The sequence below is a fragment of the Capsicum annuum genome, chromosome 3 (genome assembly GCF_002878395.1).
Source record: "Capsicum annuum cultivar UCD-10X-F1 chromosome 3, UCD10Xv1.1, whole genome shotgun sequence".
Lineage (NCBI taxonomy): Eukaryota > Viridiplantae > Streptophyta > Magnoliopsida > Solanales > Solanaceae > Capsicum > Capsicum annuum.
In genome coordinates, this window is record NC_061113.1 from 14096637 (window position 1) to 14117861 (window position 21225).

Sequence of the window (21225 nt, forward strand, 5' to 3'; positions counted from 1 at the left end):
AAATTACACGTTTCAAATTTCTTAATTTAATTTTCCATTTTACTTGTCATTTTTCATTAATCAAGAAGAGATAATTTCTTTTTACATATTTTACCCTTTGCATTAATTACTTTTTCTTCAAATTAAAATGTAAATATCATTTAATAGGGGCATTGTGATAAACTAACCATGTTATTAATTATTTTGCTTAATCAATGTGTCATCTCAATTTGAAACGGATAATTTGAAACGGAGAGAGTAATTAGTTGTTGTTGTTTAACTCAAATCCTTTCCCATTGCTTTCTATTACTCCTATAAAGAAAAGGAACTAACACTTAATCTGCAACACAATAATGTCTTGCTGTTCAGAATTAAATTTTGTCAACTATGGTTTCCTTATCATAAGTGCCATTTTGTGTATCATCTTCAGTAGTTTCATCAAGTCTATCATCAATTTCATCAAGGATAGATTCCATTATTTTCACAACCAAGGTTAAGAAGCTTTCTTTTGTATTGTGAACTTTTTTGAGTTGATTTTCTCATATGGTTGCTCAATTAATACTCTACTTCTGTTTCTGTTTCAATTTATTTGATTTATTTTGACTTGACGTGGAATTTTAAAAAGTATAGAAGACTTTTGATTGAAGGGGCTCTTAATTGGAGTAACTTATAAAGTTGTTGTCATATGATCACGAGGTCACGGGTGTGGAAGCTTTGGTGCACCGGGTTGTCCTTTTTTTTTTTTTTATGGAAGACTTTTAAATCTTATGATCTTAAACTGAAGATATATCAAATGTGTCAAAATGTTATTTAATCTTGTGGTCTTAAACATGTCATATAAAAAGTTGAAATAAAGATTTGCTAAAAAGGAAAGCGTCTTTCTTTTGAAATGAACTAAAAAAAAAAAGTGCGTCAAATAAATTGAAATTAAGGAGTAAATATTATCTCAGAAAGTCGCTCTTTTTTTTTTGTTTATTTATGAAAATTGAAATCAAGGACAAATGTGATTTTCTAAGGTAATAGCTTTTAGTTGAGTGACAGACCATTTGAGAAATCAACTCAGCTTTGTTGCAAAAATGTACTTTGTTTCCCCTTTGTCTCCTATTTGTTTGTTAAGAATGTTTGTAATGTTAACCTGCCTAGAGCATCAAATTGTTGATATATGTAACTTCAGTACTTGAGTCCTTATGATTGAAATCAGACTTATTGGCTGGACATGATATGGTGACCCTGTTGATGAAAACTGTTAGAATTGTGTGATCATCGCGTCTAAAAACTTAAGTTGTTAGACAGAACATTACTCTTGTTTACTTAATTACGTGTCATGAATGCAGCTAGTGATGCAGGAGGAGAGCCTCAGAAAGTATCACCAGTTGAGGTACGCGCAAACATGTCCTTGGATGATATAAATATACTGACCGGGAACTTTGGGGAGAAAGCTCTGATAGCCGAGGGATCTTATGGCCGCGTCTATGGTGCTAAATTGAGCAATGGCCAGCAAGCAGCAATAAAGCAATTGGATGCAAATTTTTCTCCAGAATCAGAAACTGCTTTCGCGGAACAGGTGAGTCGTGTCTTCAAGTACTATTTTGGGACGAATAGAACAATCTCTCGAAATGTCTTGATTTCCTTCTTGTGTATACAGGTACAAATGGTTTCAAGACTCAAGCATGAACATTTTGTGACTCTGATGGGTTATTGCTTAGAAGCAAACAACCGTATCCTTGTTTACGAGTTTGCAACCATGGGCACATGGTACGTCGACAGTTCATTCAGGTCAGGTCTAGCAATGTATTGGATCATAAGTGATTATTGGATGTTCTGTTGTATAGGTAGAAAAGGAGCACAAAGTGCTGAGCCTGGTTCAGTTCTTACCTGGAATCAGAGAATGAAAATTGCTTGTGGTGTAGCTAGTGGCCTGGAATATCTACACCAAAAGGTTGAACCACCAATTATTCATCGCGATGTAAGATCCAGCAATGTACTACTGTTTGATGATTTTACAGCAAAGGTTGCTGATTTCGACTTGAGAAATCAGTCTTCAGAGCATTCCACTAGAGATCGGGAGTCTTTTGGCTACCATGGTCCAGAGTAAGCTTTGGATTTTTAACCATACCGTAACATGCAGTCGGTTCACGAGGATCAATAGTGCTCCCACTTATCCTCCAGCATGACTCGAACCCTCAACCTACTGGTTTTTTGTGGTACAGGTATGCCATGGGAGAAACGATAACAGATAAAAGTGATGTTTATAGTTTTGGAGTTGTTCTCTTAGAACTGTTGACAGGAAGGAAGCCAGTAGATTATACAATGCCTGAAGGAGAACAAAGTCTTGTCACATGGGTAGATTCTTACACATCCTACCTCATTGTTACTTAACCATGTTGCTCCGACTCTTCAAAAATGCTGACGAGTGCATGTCATATCCTCCAAAAGTAGTGCATTTTTGAAGAGCCCGAGCAACATTAGTAATGTTTAGCTCTCTTTGTCCCTCCAATATACTGAATTCATCCTCAATGCTGGCAACTCCACTATTAAGTGATGATAAAGTGAAGGAGTGTGTTGATCCAAAACTAAATAATGAGTACCCTCCAAGGGCAATTGCTAAGGTTTTCTTATTAAATTCTCATCTTCGCACAAATTCTTGAATAGCATGGCCTAGTTTTTTTGTCATAATAAACAAACTAAATAATGAGTACCCTCCAAGGGCAATTGCTAAGGTTTTCTTCTTAAATTCTCATCTTCGCACAAATTCTTGAATAGCATGGCCTAGTTTTTTTGTCATAATAAACACAACATACCCGGTGAAATCTCATGAGTGGAGTCTGGATAGGGTAGAGCGTATGCAGACCTTACCACTACCTCGTAATGTAACCACTATTTGGCTATTTCTTCGCAGGTTGCAGCACTTGTGGGACTTTGTGATCAAGACAAGCCACTTTTCCGACCAAACATGGCAATTATGGTCAAGGCACTGCAGCCACTTCTCAATGCAGATTAAACCAGCAAGATCAGAACCTTGTTCTACAACATTCTCGATTGAAACAGGCAGACATAAGCGGATTCAGAGTTTAAAATTTACATGTACCCGTAATAGATACTGTGGATCTGCCCTTGCAAGCAGGGGCTAGTTTTCAATATCAAGAAGGTTGTGGTACATGTAAAAGGATCCTAGAACTAGCAGAAAAAATGCCATTTCTCTTAATTCATGTGTTGTTCTACAAGTTGAAGCCACAACTTACCTGCATTAAACTGTTGACCTGCACAGACAGAAATGAGAGATCTGGTTTTGTAGCCTTCTACAAACTTGTTTTAAATTTATTTATGAGTGATCTTCATTTTCACACACAAAAGATTTTATTTTTTACACTTAAAAAGAGATCTGAAAAGGTCATTTTCTACTATTCAACTTGTATGTGATCGTAAGAGATCATTTCCTCGCCAAAAGGCCCTGCACCTCTGCCTTTACAACACTGTTCTGAAACAGCAAATGAAGTAAGGTGTTGAAATGTGGGTGGATTTACATATCCAACGAAGGGGAAGTCGTGGAGGAAAAGGTACAGAATGGCCTATCTTCATGTCCAAATCGAGAGTTCAAGCGCTCTGTAAGGTCTCCAACTATACAGTCACTAAAACAAAATTGAAAATTCAAGTGGCTGAAGCAGAAGCAGCTACTAGTCCTAGTCTTACCAGCAAGCGAGCGAGTGAGACTCATGAAACCCTTGTTAAAAGAGTCTCGTCTTTCAATAGAAACTACTGGCAATTGTGCGCCTCGACTAATTCCACAAAATACCTGCCATATTCCCTGAGATATTCTTGTGGTCCATTATTCTATCATCTTTGGAGAAAGCAAAAGCACAGAAATAAAGGGCAGTATCCATGATAGGTGAGATAACAAAAGATCCATAATAGAAAAAACCAGCAAGAACACAAACCTGAATATTCATCTTTAGAGAACGGGGCTATTGAAATAAATAAACCCAAAGTTGAAGAGATTACAAGTACATGGTCTCAAGTTTCTGCAGCTTAGAGAGTGAGCAAAATTACAAACTAGCAACAAAAAGAATGATATATGTACTTCCAAGAAATAATTTACACAAAAAACAAGCGCAAACTATGAAGCAAGGCAGTTGCACCAGAATTTGCAGAACTGCCTTCGTCGTGAATACTTTATACTTACACTTGGAATACACCTAGGTTAAAAAAACACAACAACGAAAGCCTATTGAGTTGACGAGGGAATTGAGACGCTGTCCCTGTTTGCTTTGTTTTGGCTATGGTCATGAAGTTATTAACAGATTAGTTTTGGATGTAGCTATAGTTGTTCAGCCTGCTTCGAGGATTCCAAGTGTGGAGGTAACAGATTAAGGAAACTCCCATGAGCATGTTGAGAGTCAGCAGATTCTGAATCCTCATCTACAAAGATACAAAAGTCCATACTTTAGCATGTTTCTTCAAACCAATGAGAGGAAAAACAAGAAAAAACGCATGAAACAGACAGCAAAATGCTGTAAAAGTATCGCAAACAGAAGAGCTCAACAAATAATCAACTCATTTTCTTGAAAACTGAAAGCAATATCCACCGTTGCTGTTGAAAATATCCCACCACTAAAACTTCAGATTCATGATCCATGAAAGATAGATGACAGAAGGATAACAAGAATGAACACATGAAACGATGGAAAAAATGTTGTAGAAGAAAAATCGCAAATGGAGTCGACTAATAATTAAATTCTTCTATTTTCTTGAAAGCTGATGGTAATATCCACTGTTTCGAGCCTCCGGGACTCAGTTCAAGTGGCAAAGGTTGAGGGACAAGTGAGTAGCGACTTAATTCACAGGTTTGAGGCCAGCACCATGCAAACTCATCATGGTATTTAAGCTGCAAAGGGTAGAGGGGCGACCCATTATCTCCGAGTTTCAAAGGCTCCGGTTGGTCCTAAGAGTTGGCCCATATGGGATTCTTGGTCATCAAAAACAAATCCGCTGTTTACATCTGACAAAACACCACCGTTATGGGAAATTCAAAAAAATTCCCTTTACTTCCAACTCTTGAAACTCAATTAAATATAACGGTTGGTGATACTAAATCCCAGTATAAGTTGCAACTCATGTCCTAAATAAGGTTCCTGACCATAACACTCCAGCAAGTGAAGATGTGATACTATTATTTCCATTCCTCGGCTATTGCCTCTCTTTCTCTAGGAGCAATACATAAAGAAGTACCAACAAGGGTTGTGGTGGAGTGGTATGTACTCCCTCATCCTTAACAGAGGTCTCGGGTTTGAGCCCCTGGGGTATGGAATCGCCTTTGCCAGGGAGCACTTTGCCCCCCAATGTGGGACTATCCGGTGCGAATCCGGATTTAGTCGGGCTCCAATGCGGGTACCAGATCCCGAGTGGGAAACCCCCACAAAAAATTACTTAGTAATAATTCCAGTCTACAATAGTATTATGAAAACTGGAATAATTTTAAAAGGAGGGACAGATATCCTACTGAAAAGCGATTTCACTGTTGGCCTCTTAGCTTTGGTGCTCTTTTTCTTCAATTCAGCTGAAAAGATTGAAATAAACATTTCAAGTCAAATCACAAGCAGAAAATTACAAAAGAAAACAAAACCATTTAATACTTGACAAACAAAGGATTGATTAGCAAATGCAGAACAAAAGAAGAAATCAAATCACTCTTATATTAGGCAAGATAAGTTCAAAATAAGATCAAATGGAATAATTATAATCTTCCGCAAGGAAAAGCTAAGTACCCATTTGAGCGACATTGTTATCATTCACAATTTCAAAGTTTTTGTAAGTGTAACCCATAAAGTTGACATCCTTTGAGGAGAGCATCTGTAATAACAAACAGAAGGGTCAAAACAGGTTTAACACATTCAGGAATCTTATAGGAGTGCATGATGAAAAAGACAATGGAAGTTAAAAAGGGCAGCTCCATGCACTAATGCTCCAGCTATGAGCGTCAGGGGAAGGGCCAGACCACAAGGATCTATTGTACAAACCAATATAGCACGCACATGAATCACAATGATCATAACTGCCAACCAATTAGCTGATTATAAATAGCAAGATGAAATATTTTCTTTTATCTTATTCTGACAACAACAACAACATACCCAGTGTACTCCCACATAGTGGGGTCTGGGGAGGGTAGAGCGTACGCAGACCATACCACTACCTCAGGTGAAGTAGAGAGGCTGTTTCCGATAGACCCCCGGCTTAGGACCGAAAATAGTATAACAAACACAAAAGATAAGTGCATATAAACTAGTACAGTCTGCAAAATAAACTAAAAGTATACCAAACACAAAAGATAAGTGCATATAAACTAGTACGGTATGCAAAATAAACTAACACCGCTAGCCACAAGATAATACTATAGCCACAACACCACGAACAAGAAACTCCAGACACAAAAGAACGCTCCCCTACTATTACCGACACACTCCCACCCCCTAACTCTCTACCCTAATCCGCGTCATCAAGGGTCATGTCCTCCGTAAGCTGTAATTGCTCCATATCATGTCTAATCACCTCCCTCCAATATTTCTCCGGTCTACCTCTACCCCACCTAAAACCATCCATAGTCAGTGTCTCACACCTCCGCACTAGAGCATTAGAGCCCCTCATCATCACGTGCCCGAACCAACGTAACCTCACTTCTTGCACCTTGTCCTCCACCGAGGCAACTCCCACCTTCTCCCAAATAATCTCATTCCTCACCCTATCTTTCCTGGTATGTCCACTCATCCATCGCAACATTCTCATCTCCGCCACCTTCAACTTTTGGATGTGGGAGTTCTTAACTGGCCAACACTCCGCTCCATACAACATAGCCGGTTAGACTACCACTCTGTAGAACTTACCTTTAAGCTTTGGGGGCACCTTCTTATCACATAGAACTCCCAAAGCGAGCCTCCATTTCAACCACCCTGCTCCAACACGATGCGTGACATCCTCGTCAATCTCACCATTGCCCTGAATCATAGACCCCATATACTTGAAACTCTCCCTCTTCTGAATTGCCTAAGAGTCCAGCTTCACAACCACTCCAGCTTCCGGCGACACATCACTGAACATAAACTCCAAGTACTCCGTCTTGATTCTACTTAACCAAAATCCTTTAGATTCAAGCATCTGTCTCCAAATCTCCAACTTATCATTAACTCCTCCCCGAGTCTCGTCAATCAGTACCACATCATCTGCAAATAACATACACCAAGGAACCTCCCTTTGAATATGTCGCGTCAAAACATCCATCACTAAGGCAAATAAAAACGGGCTAAGAGTTGATCCCTAGTGCAACCCTATCAAAACTAGGAAGTGCTCCGAATCTCTACCTACCATCCTCACACGAGTCTTCGCACAATCATACATATCCTGAATCGACCTAGTGTACGCCACAGGCACCCCTCTAGCCTCCAAGCACCTGCACAGAATCTCCCTGGGAACTCTGTCATATGCCTTCTTAAGATCAATAAACACCATGAGCAAGTCCTTCTTCTTCTCCCGAAACTGCTCCACTAATCTCCTCACAAGGTGAATGGCCTCGGTGGTCGAGCGACCTGGCATGAAACCGAACTGACTCTCAGAGATCGACACGATCCTTCTCATCCTCAACTCTAACACCCTTTTCCCAAACCTTCATAGTATGACTCAACCACTTAATACCTCTATAGTTGTTGCAACTCTGGATGTCTCCCTTATTCTTATACGCTAGAATCATCGTACTCCACCTCCACGTTTCAGGCATCTTCGCCGCCCTAAAAATAATGTTAAACAACCTTATCAACCACTCCAAACCTGCCCCGCTAGTGCTCTTCCAAAAATCCACTGGAATCTCGTCTGGCCCCGTCGCCGTACCCCGCCGCATCCTGCAAATAGCTCCCTTGACCTCCTCAACCTTGATACGACTACAATAACCATAATCGCAACACTCCTCAGATTTCTCCAAGTCCCCCAACACGAAACCTTTGTCCCCCTCATCGTTCAGAAGTTATCTTATCTTATTCTGAGAAGGAAAAAAACACATTTTTCTCTTGCCAATACTGAAACAGTACCCTTTATCCGTTACAATGCCTCAAAAGTAGTTACATTTATCAATTTGGAAAAAGAAAAATCAACCTTATACTTAATTCTGTAAAACTCCAGAATTTATCTGCCAAAAAATCATCACCTCTGTCAGCTCAATAAACAGATATATCTGCGTTGATTTTACAAACAATTCTGTTCAATTGTCAAATAGAGAAGTAGTACTTGAACAGGAATTCTAATTTTTCATCTTGAAATCGCATTTGGACTGTGATAAGCATACAAAGCAAATGGCTACTCCCAGAGAAGTAGCCCGATTCAAGTTTGCATAAGCACAGTGAAGTTAGAACAAAGACCACATATGTGGTCCCCATCAGCTGATTATTCAACGGCAGAATGCATTACTTGAAGCCCCTATGAATTATGAAATTGTAAGCAGGTTACAAAATCATCCCCATCAGTTGATTATTCAAATGCAGAATGACGGAGCTAATCTCAATTCAACATGCACCTACGAGTTATAAATTCACTAGCTGTTAAATGGTACGAACCTTCCTCCATGGACCTGATTTTGCTGTTGTTGGAATTTGATTGTCACCCTGCAAACAAAATTTGCAAAAGAAGACATGAGAACCAAGCAAATAACAATTGCACCAAAAGGGTTACTGTAGCACTGATGGGGGAAACCAAGACTGAAGCGTGATCCGCATACCTCTTCAAACTTCTCAAAATTCTGAGTATCCAACTCATCATTAACTTCTGGAATAAATGCGGCTTTCATTTGATAAAGTTTATCCCATTCAACACATTTGAACCATGGATGAGCCTGAAACACAGTTAACCGATTAAATTTTCCCAAGTCCAATCTCATTCTAAGTGTTCGCGGGATTCACATTGAATACACCAAGTACCTTTATTTCATCAGCACCCCTGGTCCCAAGTCTCTGTTCTACATTACACAAGAGTTTACATATGAGATCTTTTGCTTCTGGAGATAGTTTTGCCTCTTCAGGAAATTTAAGATGAGTCCGCCAATTTACTATCTGTAGCAACAAGCCAATTTGACTGTCAACTAGAAAGATCAAAATGGAACTTGAAACTGGAAAGCTACAACATTTGATGCATATATTGCAAGTTGTGGCCAAACGTTGTATACATTATAATTGATGCAGTAGAGCTCATCCAGTATGCCATTTCAATAGTTGAGAAGTGTGACAAGAACAAGATGAAATCAGCAACAAGAAATTGATTAGAACTCTATCTTGGGCAAATGTTGCTAAAAGCAATAATCATGCTTAAAGAACATGACAGATTTTTTTGGACCTTAACCCTATGTCACAATGAAATGAATATGCATGTCGAAGAAGGATGTCATAAGAATGCATTTCATTCCAGGTCTTATGTGAATTGCTGACAATTAAGTCGGTGAATATGGGAATGCACATATAGACCATCTAAATATAGTGGAAGCAAAAAAGCTGCATGTCATCCAGTTTCCAGAATCCCAATAACTCCCTCCCATATATAGCCAGGATATGTGGTGTCCCACACACTCAATGTGAACTAAATAGAGCATGAGATTCTGAACCATAGATCTTAAGAGGCAAGTATTCAGATGCATAACGATAAAGATTAAACTGTATTGCTTCCTCCTGGTCCTTTCCATGTAAGTGAGATACTGAATGAATCATAATGATTCTAAGAAAATTGCCAGGAAGTGTTAACTTCATATAGCAAACCGCTCACTGTGCTCAGGCAAACAATTACATTTCCAGGTTTCTTATCAACTTAGACTGGGCGAATAGAGCAGCCTTGGAGCCTTGGAGAGTCATTCAAGTTTATTTACAGAGTATTGAATTTCTATTAGTAATATATTTGCTTCAGTTCTAATTGTGTGCCCCAAACCAGAAAACTAACTAAATGAAACATCAGAAAACCTGAAACCCCATGAGTAACAAGACCATAAGTATGAATGTGCATACATAATAACCAGTGGATTCCAAACACTAGAGACTTCTCACCATGAGCAAACTCTAGTTCTTACCTTTCTACAGGTGGACATAGGTTCATCAGAATAGAACGGGGGATATCCCACGAGCATCTCATACATGATTGCACCAAGTGACCACCTGATAGAGGAACATGCAGAAAATGTAATAAAACAATATAAGCTTTGACTTAAAAGAGAGAACATAATACGAAGATACTGACCAATCACATTCACATCCATATCCTTTCTTCAATAAAACCTCCGGAGCAATGTAATCAGGTGTCCCAACAGTGGAATAAGCCTGCAGTACATCATTGTGTTAAAATGATTCCATGTAACGAATACAAGGAGCTATAAAAAATAACAATTTGGCGCAGTCCCTTACTAGACAGAAGCAGGGATGAGGGAAGAACTCTTACTAAATTCCACAACAAATACACCAAAAAAGGAATTCAACCAAATACTTCCAATCCAGCTGCTAGGGTCAAGTTTACGGTAGTTACTTGAGAAAAGAGCTACGGATCAGAAGAGATCTGAAAATAGTAACTACAGGGGAGTGCGTAGCAAAGTTGATCAGAAAAAGGAGGTGAGGAGAGGAGAGAATGACAGTTCACTTATATTGCAACCCTTTTTGTCCTCAGTGGTAACTTTAAGAGTTAACCATGCATGAGTTTACAACACAGGTGTGCAACATGTTCCATGACCTACAACAACAACAAACCCAGTGTATTCCCACCAAGTGGGGTCTGGGGGTAGAATGTACGCAGTCCATACCGCTACCTCCGAAGAAGTAGAGAGGCTGTTTCCGATAGACCCCCGGCTCAAGAGCATGTTCCATGACCTAAAGGGATTATAGATATATATATATATATATATATATATATATATTTATATATCTATATATATATCACATCCTTAGTAAATTCCCCAATCCTAAACCGTTTGGAAAATTCAGCTTTGTTGAAATAATCTCCACTCCAACCCCGAAGTGGCATTGCAGGTTCAGTCTCTCTTACTGACTTTCTCTCTCATTCATGGAGCCCTTTTGTCCCAGCTACCGCTAAACATGAGAAACCAAAAGAGCTACCAAAGGGAATACATACATATGTATGGCTTTTGAGCCGAGGGCCTTTTGGAAACAGCCTCTCAACCACCCAAGGTAGAGGTAAGGTCCTCATACACACACCCCACCCCGCACCCCCAAAAGAACCCACTTGTGAGATTACAGGTATGTTTTTGTTCTTGTTGTATGGCTCTCATGCAGATATTCCTATAACTTGTGCTTAAGTTATCTCTCCTATTCCAATCTTTTCACTTTAAGGAGGATCAGAGATGAGGCAGTGGGGCTGAGTTTAAGATTATGAAAATGGAATGTTCATTTATCTTGGTTGTAATAAGGAACTCACAAGCATCCTCCTATTCTTCTGCCAATGCAACAGTTGCTCCTGTTGAGTGCGCCTTGGAGGGGCTGGGCGTCCATCACTCATAAGAGCACCACTTAACTTATTTGCCGCTGTGAAATCCTTTTCCTGAAGATTACTGCAGTCCAGCGGTTTACACAATCCAAAATCTGACAATTTCATGTGTCCATGTCTATCAAGTAGTAAGTTATCAGGCTTGATATCTCTGCAAATTTTGGATAGAAGAAATTATTCCTCCTAGATAAGAAAACAATGGAGAAAGGGAACAAAAAAGAACACTTCGATAGGTCACTGCAACCACATAACACAGAAACAAAACTTCATATCCACCTGTGAATATAATTGTGTTTATGGATAGATTCTATAGCAAGGACCGTCTCTCCCACATAAAATCTGGCCTCATCTTCTGTTAAAGTATCCTTGCGCATCAGCAATGTCATCATATCTCCACCAGGAAGATATTCCATTATTAGGTAAAGATACTCCTCATCTTGGAAAGAGCAATAAAGCTTAACAATGCAATTGCTCTCCACTTCAGCAAGCAGATTCCTTTCGGCTTTAACATGTTCAACCTAAGAAACACAGTTGATAAGCAAAAATCAGTAATGCAACACAAATAATCACCTGGTAGCTATCGACAAAACTCTCTGTTTTTTACCTGGCCTCTACGAAGCATTTCTGATTTCTTAAGCTTTTTCATGGCGTAGACATGGCCAGTTGCCTTCTCCCTGCATATTCTAACCTGAAGCAAGACAAAATAAGTTACAAGGTCAAAAGGAATATAATCTCCAAGGCTATCTCTATTTCTGATTCAGGGGAACGATAAAGAAAGAGAGGGGAGACGGATGGTCCATGAGTGAACTTTATTGATTTCTATCATTTCTTCATTACAGCTCAAAAGCTTGCCACCATGAAGAAATTGGTCTGCCCCAGCAAAGAGTAAAAGAACCTATAAAGTTCACTAGGGAAAGGGTTCCATTTCCAACTATCTGATCTGTATGTATGATGTAGACAACCATGAAATTGTTTGAACCATGATACTGTTTCAACCATGACACTTGGATCAGCGAGAGTGCACCTCGACTAATTCCTCAGGGTACCTGTACCTTCCACCATACACCAGCAAAGGTATCGTGTAATTTTGTCCACTTAAAGCTAAACATACGGAAGAAAATCACCTAGTGTTTTTGCCTCCGGATTAGAACCTAACCTCATGGTTCCCCAACCCACATTATTGACTACTAGGCCACCACACCCTGGAGTGCCCTTAACTCAATCTATATCAAATTTTGATGCTCGAACCCCAAGGGGAAAAGGTACAAGCTGATAACAGTTCTCTTTGACAATTATGCTAGTCAGACATATGAAGGAATAAAGGATCTGTGCATGTGATAAGAGATGAAGAAAGAGACCTCCCCAAATGCACCCTTTCCTATCATTGTCAAGGGCTCAAAATCATCAGCACCCATTTTATGCCTTTGAAGGCGCATAAATTCTGTCTCCTTCTTCTCAAGGTACTTCAGTAAATTGCTCTGCTCTTCCTCAGAAACCTCAGCATCAGCTAATTTTTTTTCAAGCATATTGCGACTGCAACAAAGCAAACATTTCTTAATTCAAGCAAACATTTCAAACAAAGCAAGCTTATTCTTCAAGAAGAATTGATTTTTGTATGTACATTTCATTTAAAGCACAATGAACATGAAAAGATAAAAGAATGGAGTGATGGTAAGGAAAGCATATTTCTTAATTAGTAAAAAGCGCATATCATATGAAAGAGGATCACCATAAACTCAAGATTTACATTGATGGCCACATAGAACTTCAAAAACTACCAACATAAGTATTTTCTAAATAAAAAAATGAAGGATGACATAAGGGTGTTTATCCGAACTTCTGAAGAAAGTCAACAATCAACTCTGAAGACAAGTCACCCAAAACATGCTTATAAAGTTACAAGAAGTGAGTTGAACAGAGCAAATGTTGGTTGGCCAGCCTATAAATGAGTGAGGTAAAGGAAGGACATGCAGATCAGCAGATGCACGAACTATCAAAAGGTTCTTACAAAAATTGATCAACTCGATTAAAGAGATTAAGCAAGCATTGAATGCAACCGTTGTGTCTATGAATAGGGAGGCAAAGGCATGATTTGTAGTTCAGGGGCTATGCCTTCACAAATTACATACATCATTGAAGATACATACCACAGCTCAAATCCATAGAAATCAGGGACAACCAACAAGAGCTAAACAATTTTCTACTCTAATTACTCAGTACAAAAAAACGCAACTGTGAATGGTTTGTCTACTCTAGATCCCATTTTCCTTCTCCCATAGCTAGCTAGAGACCTAAAATTTAGCTAAAGGCAATCAAAAATACCACCAAAGCTACAACTACTACTACTACGCCTCGGTCCTAAACAAGTTAGGATCGGCTATATGAATCTTTATTGGTCATGTTCCTTTTACATTCATCTCAGGCAAACATTATACAAAATAAAAAATACTAAAATTCTTTATCCAATGACCAAGAAATCCATTGGCAGCCAACTCTGAGGGCCAACCACAGCCTCCGAACTCGGGAATGATGGCTCCATCCCTCTACCCTTCACTTATATACTTGACTTCGTTCGCATAGCACGGGGCTTGAACTTGTGACCTAAGACACAAGTCTCTCAATTTTTTCCAGATGAGCAAACCATTGATGGCAAAATGTACTAAAAATTTTGATATTTCCTATTTAGCATAGAAATTACTAATAGGGCTAAAAAACTCCTAGAAAGCATGACCTAAAGCACAGGTACAATGTGACTAAAACATATTCCCAACTATTGTTATCGCCTTTCTTCATCTACATATGTATTGCCTGTATACATTGTTTACTTCCCTTGTGCTGTATCTTCTGCTAGGTCTGTACAGATTCCAAGATATTGTAGGTCTTTCAAGACAACATCATTCCATGTGATTTTGCGCCTACATCGGCCTCTTTTTAACACCTTCACTACTCATGATTTCACACCTATGGACCCGGTGCATTTGGAGGTCAGCGCAGGACATGACTAACTATCTCAAGCGACTTTTTCACAGTTGGAATAATAGTATTAATGCAGCAGAAAATACAAGTTGTATACAACAGTAGAGAACTTACACAATAATATGGTTCTCGGCAATAGTAAGTCAACTATGCTAAAAGGAACGTCATAGCCACCAAAAGTTTATATTTGAAGTTTGGCAAAGTTTTCAATGAAACAAGTACGGAGATATATATTAGAGTTTCCTATAATTCCCACAAATTTCCCTTTAAAACCTGTAACTAGGTCTATCCAAAATGCAGGAAAAATCTTGGCAAGAGTTCGGGACTTCTACAACTTTACCTAGTTCTTATCAGCATGAATATCTGAGCCTCACATGACCCAAAAAAGGAAATAAAAACATGTATCAAATTTCATTCCACGTAATGTTTCTCCATGAACATTTAAACATTGCAAGGAATTTACTATCTCAAGGTGGCACAGAGCAAACTATCAGAAATTCTGAATATTCATTTCCTATTTCCTCATTTGTCTTGTGAATCTGATTATTTTCCCATGAACTTCCAAGGGCTAACAAAATAAAGGGCCTTATCATCCTATACAATCCAGAACAAGCTCATCAGATACTTCCATGTGTTTTAAGAGAACACTTGTTTAACAAAGGATAGAACGGTGGAGATATAATAGATGTTGGATTGTGTGCTTTACTGGCAGAAAATACTTGGAGAAAGGATTGAGGTGGTAGAATTATCAGTTTCTTGATGAACCAAGATGAGTCATGAAAGGCAAACTGCATTCGGATATTAACTGTGTTTGCAAACATAAATACCTTATACCAGAAACCATCTGTTGATGCTCAAGAAAGATTTGAATTTTGCACCAACCTAATTAATACACATAACTAAAACCATAATTCTAAAACACTAGAACTAGGAATGACATCCAGAGTGCCACAAAGTGTCCAAGTTGTTTTCCTAGGGTGGCCCTTAGTGCTCTTCCAAATATTTGATTTTATTGAACCTTTGATCTAAAACTAGAAACATTCTACATGCAAACATACCGGGGTAACCATTTGAACTACAAGATCAACGATGGACTACCACAAATTTATCATGCATCTGCAATAATTCATGTATTAAGACCACAAAGCTCATTTATGCCCCCAAAAGCTTTGGGTTAGTGGTAAGAGCATAAGGTGTGATGCATGCGTTACGCGCATGTCATGAGTTCATATCCAAAAGCCTGGTATTTGAGTGGAGAAGGGTATAGGGGTGCCCATTATCCACCGAATTCTAAACCGTGCACCAGCAGATCAAAAAGAACACACAGCTCATTTCCAGCTATCTGGAACAATTTAAGAACCAACTCTAGGTGTCAGATGAGGCCATATGACTTGTACAGAAGAATAGTGCTGAGTTTCCCTCCATCTAATGACATCATCTTCAATTATCCTAATTTGAAGTTATGGTTTTATTTTTTATCAGAAAAGTTATTGTTAACAACATAATCAACAAAAACTACATTAAAAACTTTTGGAAAGGGATAATAAATTCAAGGATGATCGTGAGAAGGGATAAGAAAATAGCTATTGTATAAAAGTCATCAGCTTCCCAATGTTTGTTGAGAGATGCAAGATGGGAAATCTGATGTAACTAAGATTCTAATTGTTGCATACTGGCAAGTGGCAACTGCAGCATCAATAGAATGTCATGGAGAGTTGAGTTTATTTTTCATCTTTATTCAACCCTTCAGCAGTAAAGACAAGTTGTCCATTGATTAAATGAACTTTCGATTGCAAGGACACGCATCTATGAATGACGACCAATACTAATCCACAGTTATTTATAAGAAGGACAATACCGTTCTCTACGCTCCTGCAAGCTCTTCATTTGTTCTTTGTAGTGTTTTTCTATGTACTGCTTGGCAGCTGCAACTTTCTGTTTAGTGGCAGTTGAAGGTGTTTCTTCATGAGATGACAATTTTGACCCTTCTTTTCCATTACCAGTAGTTTCCTGCTTCTTGGGAGGCTTGGGCTTATCTTTTTTGCCGAGCTTACTGAACCATCGCTTGGCAGTCTCCATCCTCCAACTCAGTCAACTTACTATAGATACGAGCAATAATCACAAAATATAGAACTCTGCAAGAACAATTTTGTCTTCTTTTGACAACAAGTATTCCAGAAATCAACACAAGCCAAGCTTTAACGCACCATAAGGAACCAATTGAATGCTCTGGCTGATGGACAAATGAAAATAAAATCATTCAATCAAGAAGAAGCCTCGTGTTTGCACAGAGAAACTAACCATTACAGGCAACTAAAACTCCGTCAAAATCTAAAATTTCTGCATTCTCGTTTTGCTCAGTGTTTTTAATTAAAGGTTAGTAAGATAAAGCACTCTACATGATACTCACAGTTAAAGAGTAAATCTCATACACTGTCCACCAGCACTGCCATCCAAAAACAACAAACAAAAGGGGATAATAGGACTTATTCCATGAACAAAGAAAAAGTAAAAAGTCGATCTGAAATAACACCAGAGTAGAAATCTAGACAATATGGGTTGTCCGGATAGTAAGCACCCTCCACTTCCAACCCTGGAGTTCTGAGTTCGAGTAACCAAGGGAGCGAAAAGGCGGGAGCTCCTAGGGAGGTGTAAACAATAACATCTAAAAAAATAGTAGAAATCTCGAACTTCAAAGTTGCTTGTCCATCAAAACCAACATCGGAAGTAAATAGCACAAAAGATAGTCCTCCATATATCATGAAACAAAGAGAAACCATTTAACTACATCAAAGGACAGAAAATTATCATTTGAAAAAAAAAAAAAAAAAAAAGAGGACCCCGTTGGTTTCAACCGAAATGTCTATGTAATATCAATTTGACAGCAGTAAGAAACATAATCCATTTTCTAATTTTTAACCCGTAACAAGCAATTGCTCAATTAAGTCAAAATTGACAGAGAACAAAGACCAACAACAACAACAACAAACCCAGTGTGTTCCCACAAAGTGGGGTCCGGGGAGGGTAAGATGTATGCAGTCCATACTGCTACCTCCGAAGAAGTAGAGAGGTTGTTTTTGATAGACACTCGGCTCAAGATAAAGAATAGTAAACAAGGTCGTAATGAAACAAGCAGCAGGATGGATGACATAATTGAAATAAGAAATAAAATAGCAAAAATAGAAATCATAGAAAATGCGAGATAAGAGAAATAAGAGCACTACGAAATAAGGACTAAGAAATAGGACACCCACCAAGTAGGAACATACACACAGAGACCAAAGACACCCACCACACCCAAACTCTCCTGGCTAGAGACTCCTACCTATGGACACAGTCCAAGGAATACTAACGCTGCTACACAAGAAAATCACCTAACTACTCGCTACAACCCACACACTCACACTAGCCTTCTACCCTTATCCGAGCCCTCCACACCTTCCTATCTAGGGTCATGTCCTCAGTAAGTTGTAGCTGCTCCATGTCATGTCTAATCACCTCCCTCCAGTATTTCTTCGGCCTACCTCTACTTCTCCTGAAGTCATCCAAAGCTAGCCTCTCACACCTACGAACTGGGGCATCCGTACCCCTCCTCATCACATGCCCAAACAATCTCAATCTTCCTTCCCGCATCTTATCCTCCACCGAAGCCACTCTCACCTTCTCCCGGATAATCTCATTCCTAGCTCGATCCCCTCTAGTAAGTCCACACATCCAACGCAGCATTCTCATTTCCACCACCTTCAATTTTTGGATGTGGGAGTTCTTGACTGGCCAACACTCCGCTCCATACAGCAGGGCCGGACGGACTGCCACTCTGTAGAATTTTCCTTTAAGTTTAAGAGACACCTTCTTATCACACAACACTCCTGAGGCGAGCCTCCACTTCATCCATCGTGCTCCAATACGATTAGAGACATCCTCATCAATCTCGCCATTCTCCTAAATCATAGACCCAAGATACTTAAAACTATCCCTCTTACAAACATCCTGGGAGTCCAATCTCACCACCACATCGTCCTCCTGCCTCAAGTCACTAAACTTGCATTCCATATACTCCGTCTTGGATCTACTCACTCTGAACCCCTTAGATTCAAAGGTTTGCCTCCAAACCTCCAATTTTTCATTCACACACCCCCACGTCTCATCGATCAACACTAAATCATCCACAAATAACATACACCAAGGCACTACATCGATCAACACGTCCAATAGGACAAAGACCAAGAAAAATGATAATTCAACAGCCCCAAAATACAGAATCCTCTAACAAAAGTTCAAGCTTATACCAAAGGAGGACACTTTCTTAACAAAAAAAAAAAAAAAAATCAGCAAAAATCAACTGATCCCAAAAGCTACACTTAACTTCTTAACAATAAAGACTCAATCTTTACCTCAAAAAATGCTTCAAAATACTTAATTCTGATTGCTCTGAACCAAATCAACAATACCCAGAAAGGAAAAGATGAATATTTGTAAAACCAAACAAAATATAGTAAGAGCAATAACAAGAAAGATTCAAATTTTACCTCAAAAAAATGCTTCAAGAAAGTTCAACTCTGCTTGCTCTATACCAAATCAAAAAACCCAGAAAGGAAAAAGTGAATATTTGTGTACATAAAGGAAAAAACATACAAAACAGTAAACACAATAAACAATAAACAATAAACTTTCAAACTTTACCTCAAAAAAATACTTCAAAGATGCTTAATTCTGCTTGTTCTGAACCAAATAAAAAAAAAGGAAAAGATAAATATTTTTACAAAAATGAAAAAACATACAAAATAGTAAAAGCAATAACAATAAAGATTCAAACTCTACCTCAAAAAATACTTGTTCTGAACCAAATCAACAAAACCCAGAAAGGAACAAATGAATATTTATGCCCAAAAAGAGAAAAAAAACATACAAGAAAATAACAGTAATAACAATAAAGATTCAAACTTTACCTCAAAAAATGCTCCAAAAATGCTTAATTCTGCTTGTTTTGAACCAAATCAAAAATGCCCAGCAAGGAAAAAATCAGTATTTAGAAAACAGTAAAATAAATAAAAAAATAAAGACTTAAACTTTACCTCAAAAAAATGCTTTAAAAATGCTTAATTCTGCTACTCTTGAACCAAATCAACAATACCCATAAACGAAAAAATCAATATTTACAAAACAGTAAAAGAAAAAAACAATAAAGATTCAAACTTTACCTCCAAAAATGCTTAATTGTGCTTGTTTAGTACCAAATCAAGAAAACCCAAAAGGGAAAAAGGATGAATATTTAGTGAAATAAGATATAGTTGAGTTGTTGGAATAACATACTAGTTGAATTGTGAATTGGAAACCCTAAAGAGGGAAAGAAAGAAGGAAAGATATTGTTGTTGTGTTGTGTTAGTTGAAGAAGAAGAAAGTTGTGTGTGAGTGGGGATGACCACTTTGTGCTTTGGTGGCATCAATTCACCATGGATACACACAACACTGTGTGAGAGAGAAAAGCAAAGCCTTTCCTTTTCCTTTTCTAATTGATTGAGCACTGAAAATTAAAAACTACTTTTAAATAATTAAATTAAATATTTTTTACGAAAGAAATTAAATTTTGTGATCTCAAATTAAAAATATATCAAAATGTCATTTAATCATATGATTTTAAATTTTAAACATTTTATATAAAAATTTGAATTTTAAAATTTACTAAGAAAATAGTCATTTTTAAAATAAATTAAAAAGAAAAATAGATTTAAAAAAAATGAAACGTAGAGAATATAAATATTTTTGCACTACTGTTGTGCCTCTAAGGTAGAAATAAAAGTATATTTACACTCTACCTTTCCTGAACTCGACTATGTAAAATTACATTAAATATATTTTTATTGTTCTATATTGTTATATAATTTTAGAGCTCGTTTGATTGTAATACACGTTACTCGAAATAATTCATTATGAAATTATTATTTCTATCAATTTAGAATAAAAATAATATCACAAATTCGAGATGTAATAATTTTATTTCAATCTATGGAAATAAGATGGCCACCTTCTCCTGATGTGAGCATCCTCCACCAACACTTTTCCATCCTCCCCCTTGATGCACTTCACTTGGTCAAGGTGCCCTCCGCTCCGTAGCCTTGGCAAGCCTATACAACTTCTGATCTCCGCCTTTCACCTCTAAAGCTGCATACAAGCTCTCGAAAGTTGTTGTCTTAGCCACCGTAACCGCTAACTTAGCCTCTTACCTAGCTAACTTATACTCCTCCCTATTCATCCGCTTCTGCTTGTTATAAAAAGAATTCTTTTAGGGGAGAGGTTGGCGGGAATGGGGGTGTGGGAGTGTAGGGGGGACGTGGATAATATGTGGGACAGGGCGGCAACGTGCATCAGGGAAAATGCAAGGGAGGTGTTGGGTGTTTCTAGGGGCCGGGCCGGACATCATCGGGGGGATTGGTGGTGGAATGAAGAGGTGGGGAAGAAAGTGGAGACCAAGAAAGAGTCGTATGCTAAGTTGGTGGAAAGTAAGGACGAAGAAGAGAAGCGGGTAAACAGGAAAGAGTACAAGCTAGCGAGGAAGGAGGCGAAGTCAGCGGTCACGGCAGCTAAGACGGCTGCTTTTGAGAGCTTGTATGCAGGGTTACAGGGGAAAGGAGGGGAGAAAAAGTTGTTCCGACTCGCTAAGGCTAGGGAGAGGAAGGGTCGTGACCTCGATCAGGTGCGGTGCATTAAGGGGGAGGACGGTAGAGTGTTGGTGGAGGACGGCCACATAAAGAAGAGATGGCA

At 38.5% G+C, this 21225-nt stretch overlaps 2 protein-coding genes across 16 annotated transcripts; one reads left to right on the forward strand and one right to left on the reverse strand.

Annotated features, from left to right (window-relative positions):
* The first annotated feature begins 199 nt into the window (after nucleotides 1–199).
* On the forward strand, nucleotides 200–3396 carry LOC107864190 (probable protein kinase At2g41970). Its single transcript, XM_047409089.1, has 6 exons — nucleotides 200–471; nucleotides 1314–1543; nucleotides 1625–2070; nucleotides 2190–2321; nucleotides 2501–2588; nucleotides 2879–3396. Exons 1-6 carry the CDS (start codon nucleotides 333–335, stop codon nucleotides 2978–2980), a joined length of 1137 nt encoding a protein of 378 aa, XP_047265045.1. The 5' UTR covers nucleotides 200–332; the 3' UTR covers nucleotides 2981–3396.
* Nucleotides 3397–3927: 531 nt separating this feature from the next.
* Nucleotides 3928–19986, reverse strand: LOC107864188 (serine/threonine-protein kinase tricornered). Of its 15 annotated transcripts, none has more exons than XM_047409085.1 (19): nucleotides 19665–19983; nucleotides 19413–19441; nucleotides 19147–19185; nucleotides 18993–19031; nucleotides 16874–16909; nucleotides 16671–16696; nucleotides 16322–16562; nucleotides 12846–13020; nucleotides 12092–12175; nucleotides 11764–12005; nucleotides 11419–11638; nucleotides 10234–10313; nucleotides 10067–10151; nucleotides 8934–9065; nucleotides 8735–8848; nucleotides 8574–8621; nucleotides 5742–5826; nucleotides 5477–5533; nucleotides 3928–4395 (listed from the first exon to the last, which is right to left on the reverse strand). In XM_047409085.1, exons 7-19 carry the CDS (start codon nucleotides 16540–16542, stop codon nucleotides 4295–4297), a joined length of 1644 nt encoding a protein of 547 aa, XP_047265041.1. In that variant the 5' UTR covers nucleotides 16543–16562; nucleotides 16671–16696; nucleotides 16874–16909; nucleotides 18993–19031; nucleotides 19147–19185; nucleotides 19413–19441; nucleotides 19665–19983; the 3' UTR covers nucleotides 3928–4294. The 15 variants fall into 15 exon arrangements, with proteins under 15 accessions (XP_047265041.1, XP_047265043.1, XP_047265039.1 ...); XM_047409087.1 differs by adding an exon at nucleotides 19539–19576 and having other exon boundaries at nucleotides 16322–16692; nucleotides 19665–19978; XM_047409083.1 differs by adding an exon at nucleotides 19539–19576 and having other exon boundaries at nucleotides 16322–16696; nucleotides 19665–19966.
* Between the last annotated feature and the right edge of the window lie 1239 nt (nucleotides 19987–21225).

Excerpts from the sequence above, each read along its gene's own strand:
- LOC107864190 (XM_047409089.1), top strand. The coding sequence starts at position 333 with ATGTCTTGCTGTTCAGAATTAAATTTTGTCAACTATGGTTTCCTTATC. Across the intron at positions 2,322-2,500 it reads GAACAAAGTCTTGTCACATG|GGCAACTCCACTATTAAGTG; the intron begins GGTAGATTCTTA and ends ATCCTCAATGCT. Across the intron at positions 2,589-2,878 it reads CTCCAAGGGCAATTGCTAAG|GTTGCAGCACTTGTGGGACT; the intron begins GTTTTCTTATTA and ends ATTTCTTCGCAG.
- LOC107864188 (XM_016710482.2), bottom strand. The coding sequence starts at position 16,542 with ATGGAGACTGCCAAGCGATGGTTCAGTAAGCTCGGCAAAAAAGATAAG. Across the intron at positions 10,314-11,418 it reads AGAAGAATAGGAGGATGCTT|GCTTATTCCACTGTTGGGAC; the intron begins GTGAGTTCCTTA and ends GATGTACTGCAG. Across the intron at positions 5,534-5,741 it reads TAACAATGTCGCTCAAATGG|CTGAATTGAAGAAAAAGAGC; the intron begins GTACTTAGCTTT and ends CAATCTTTTCAG.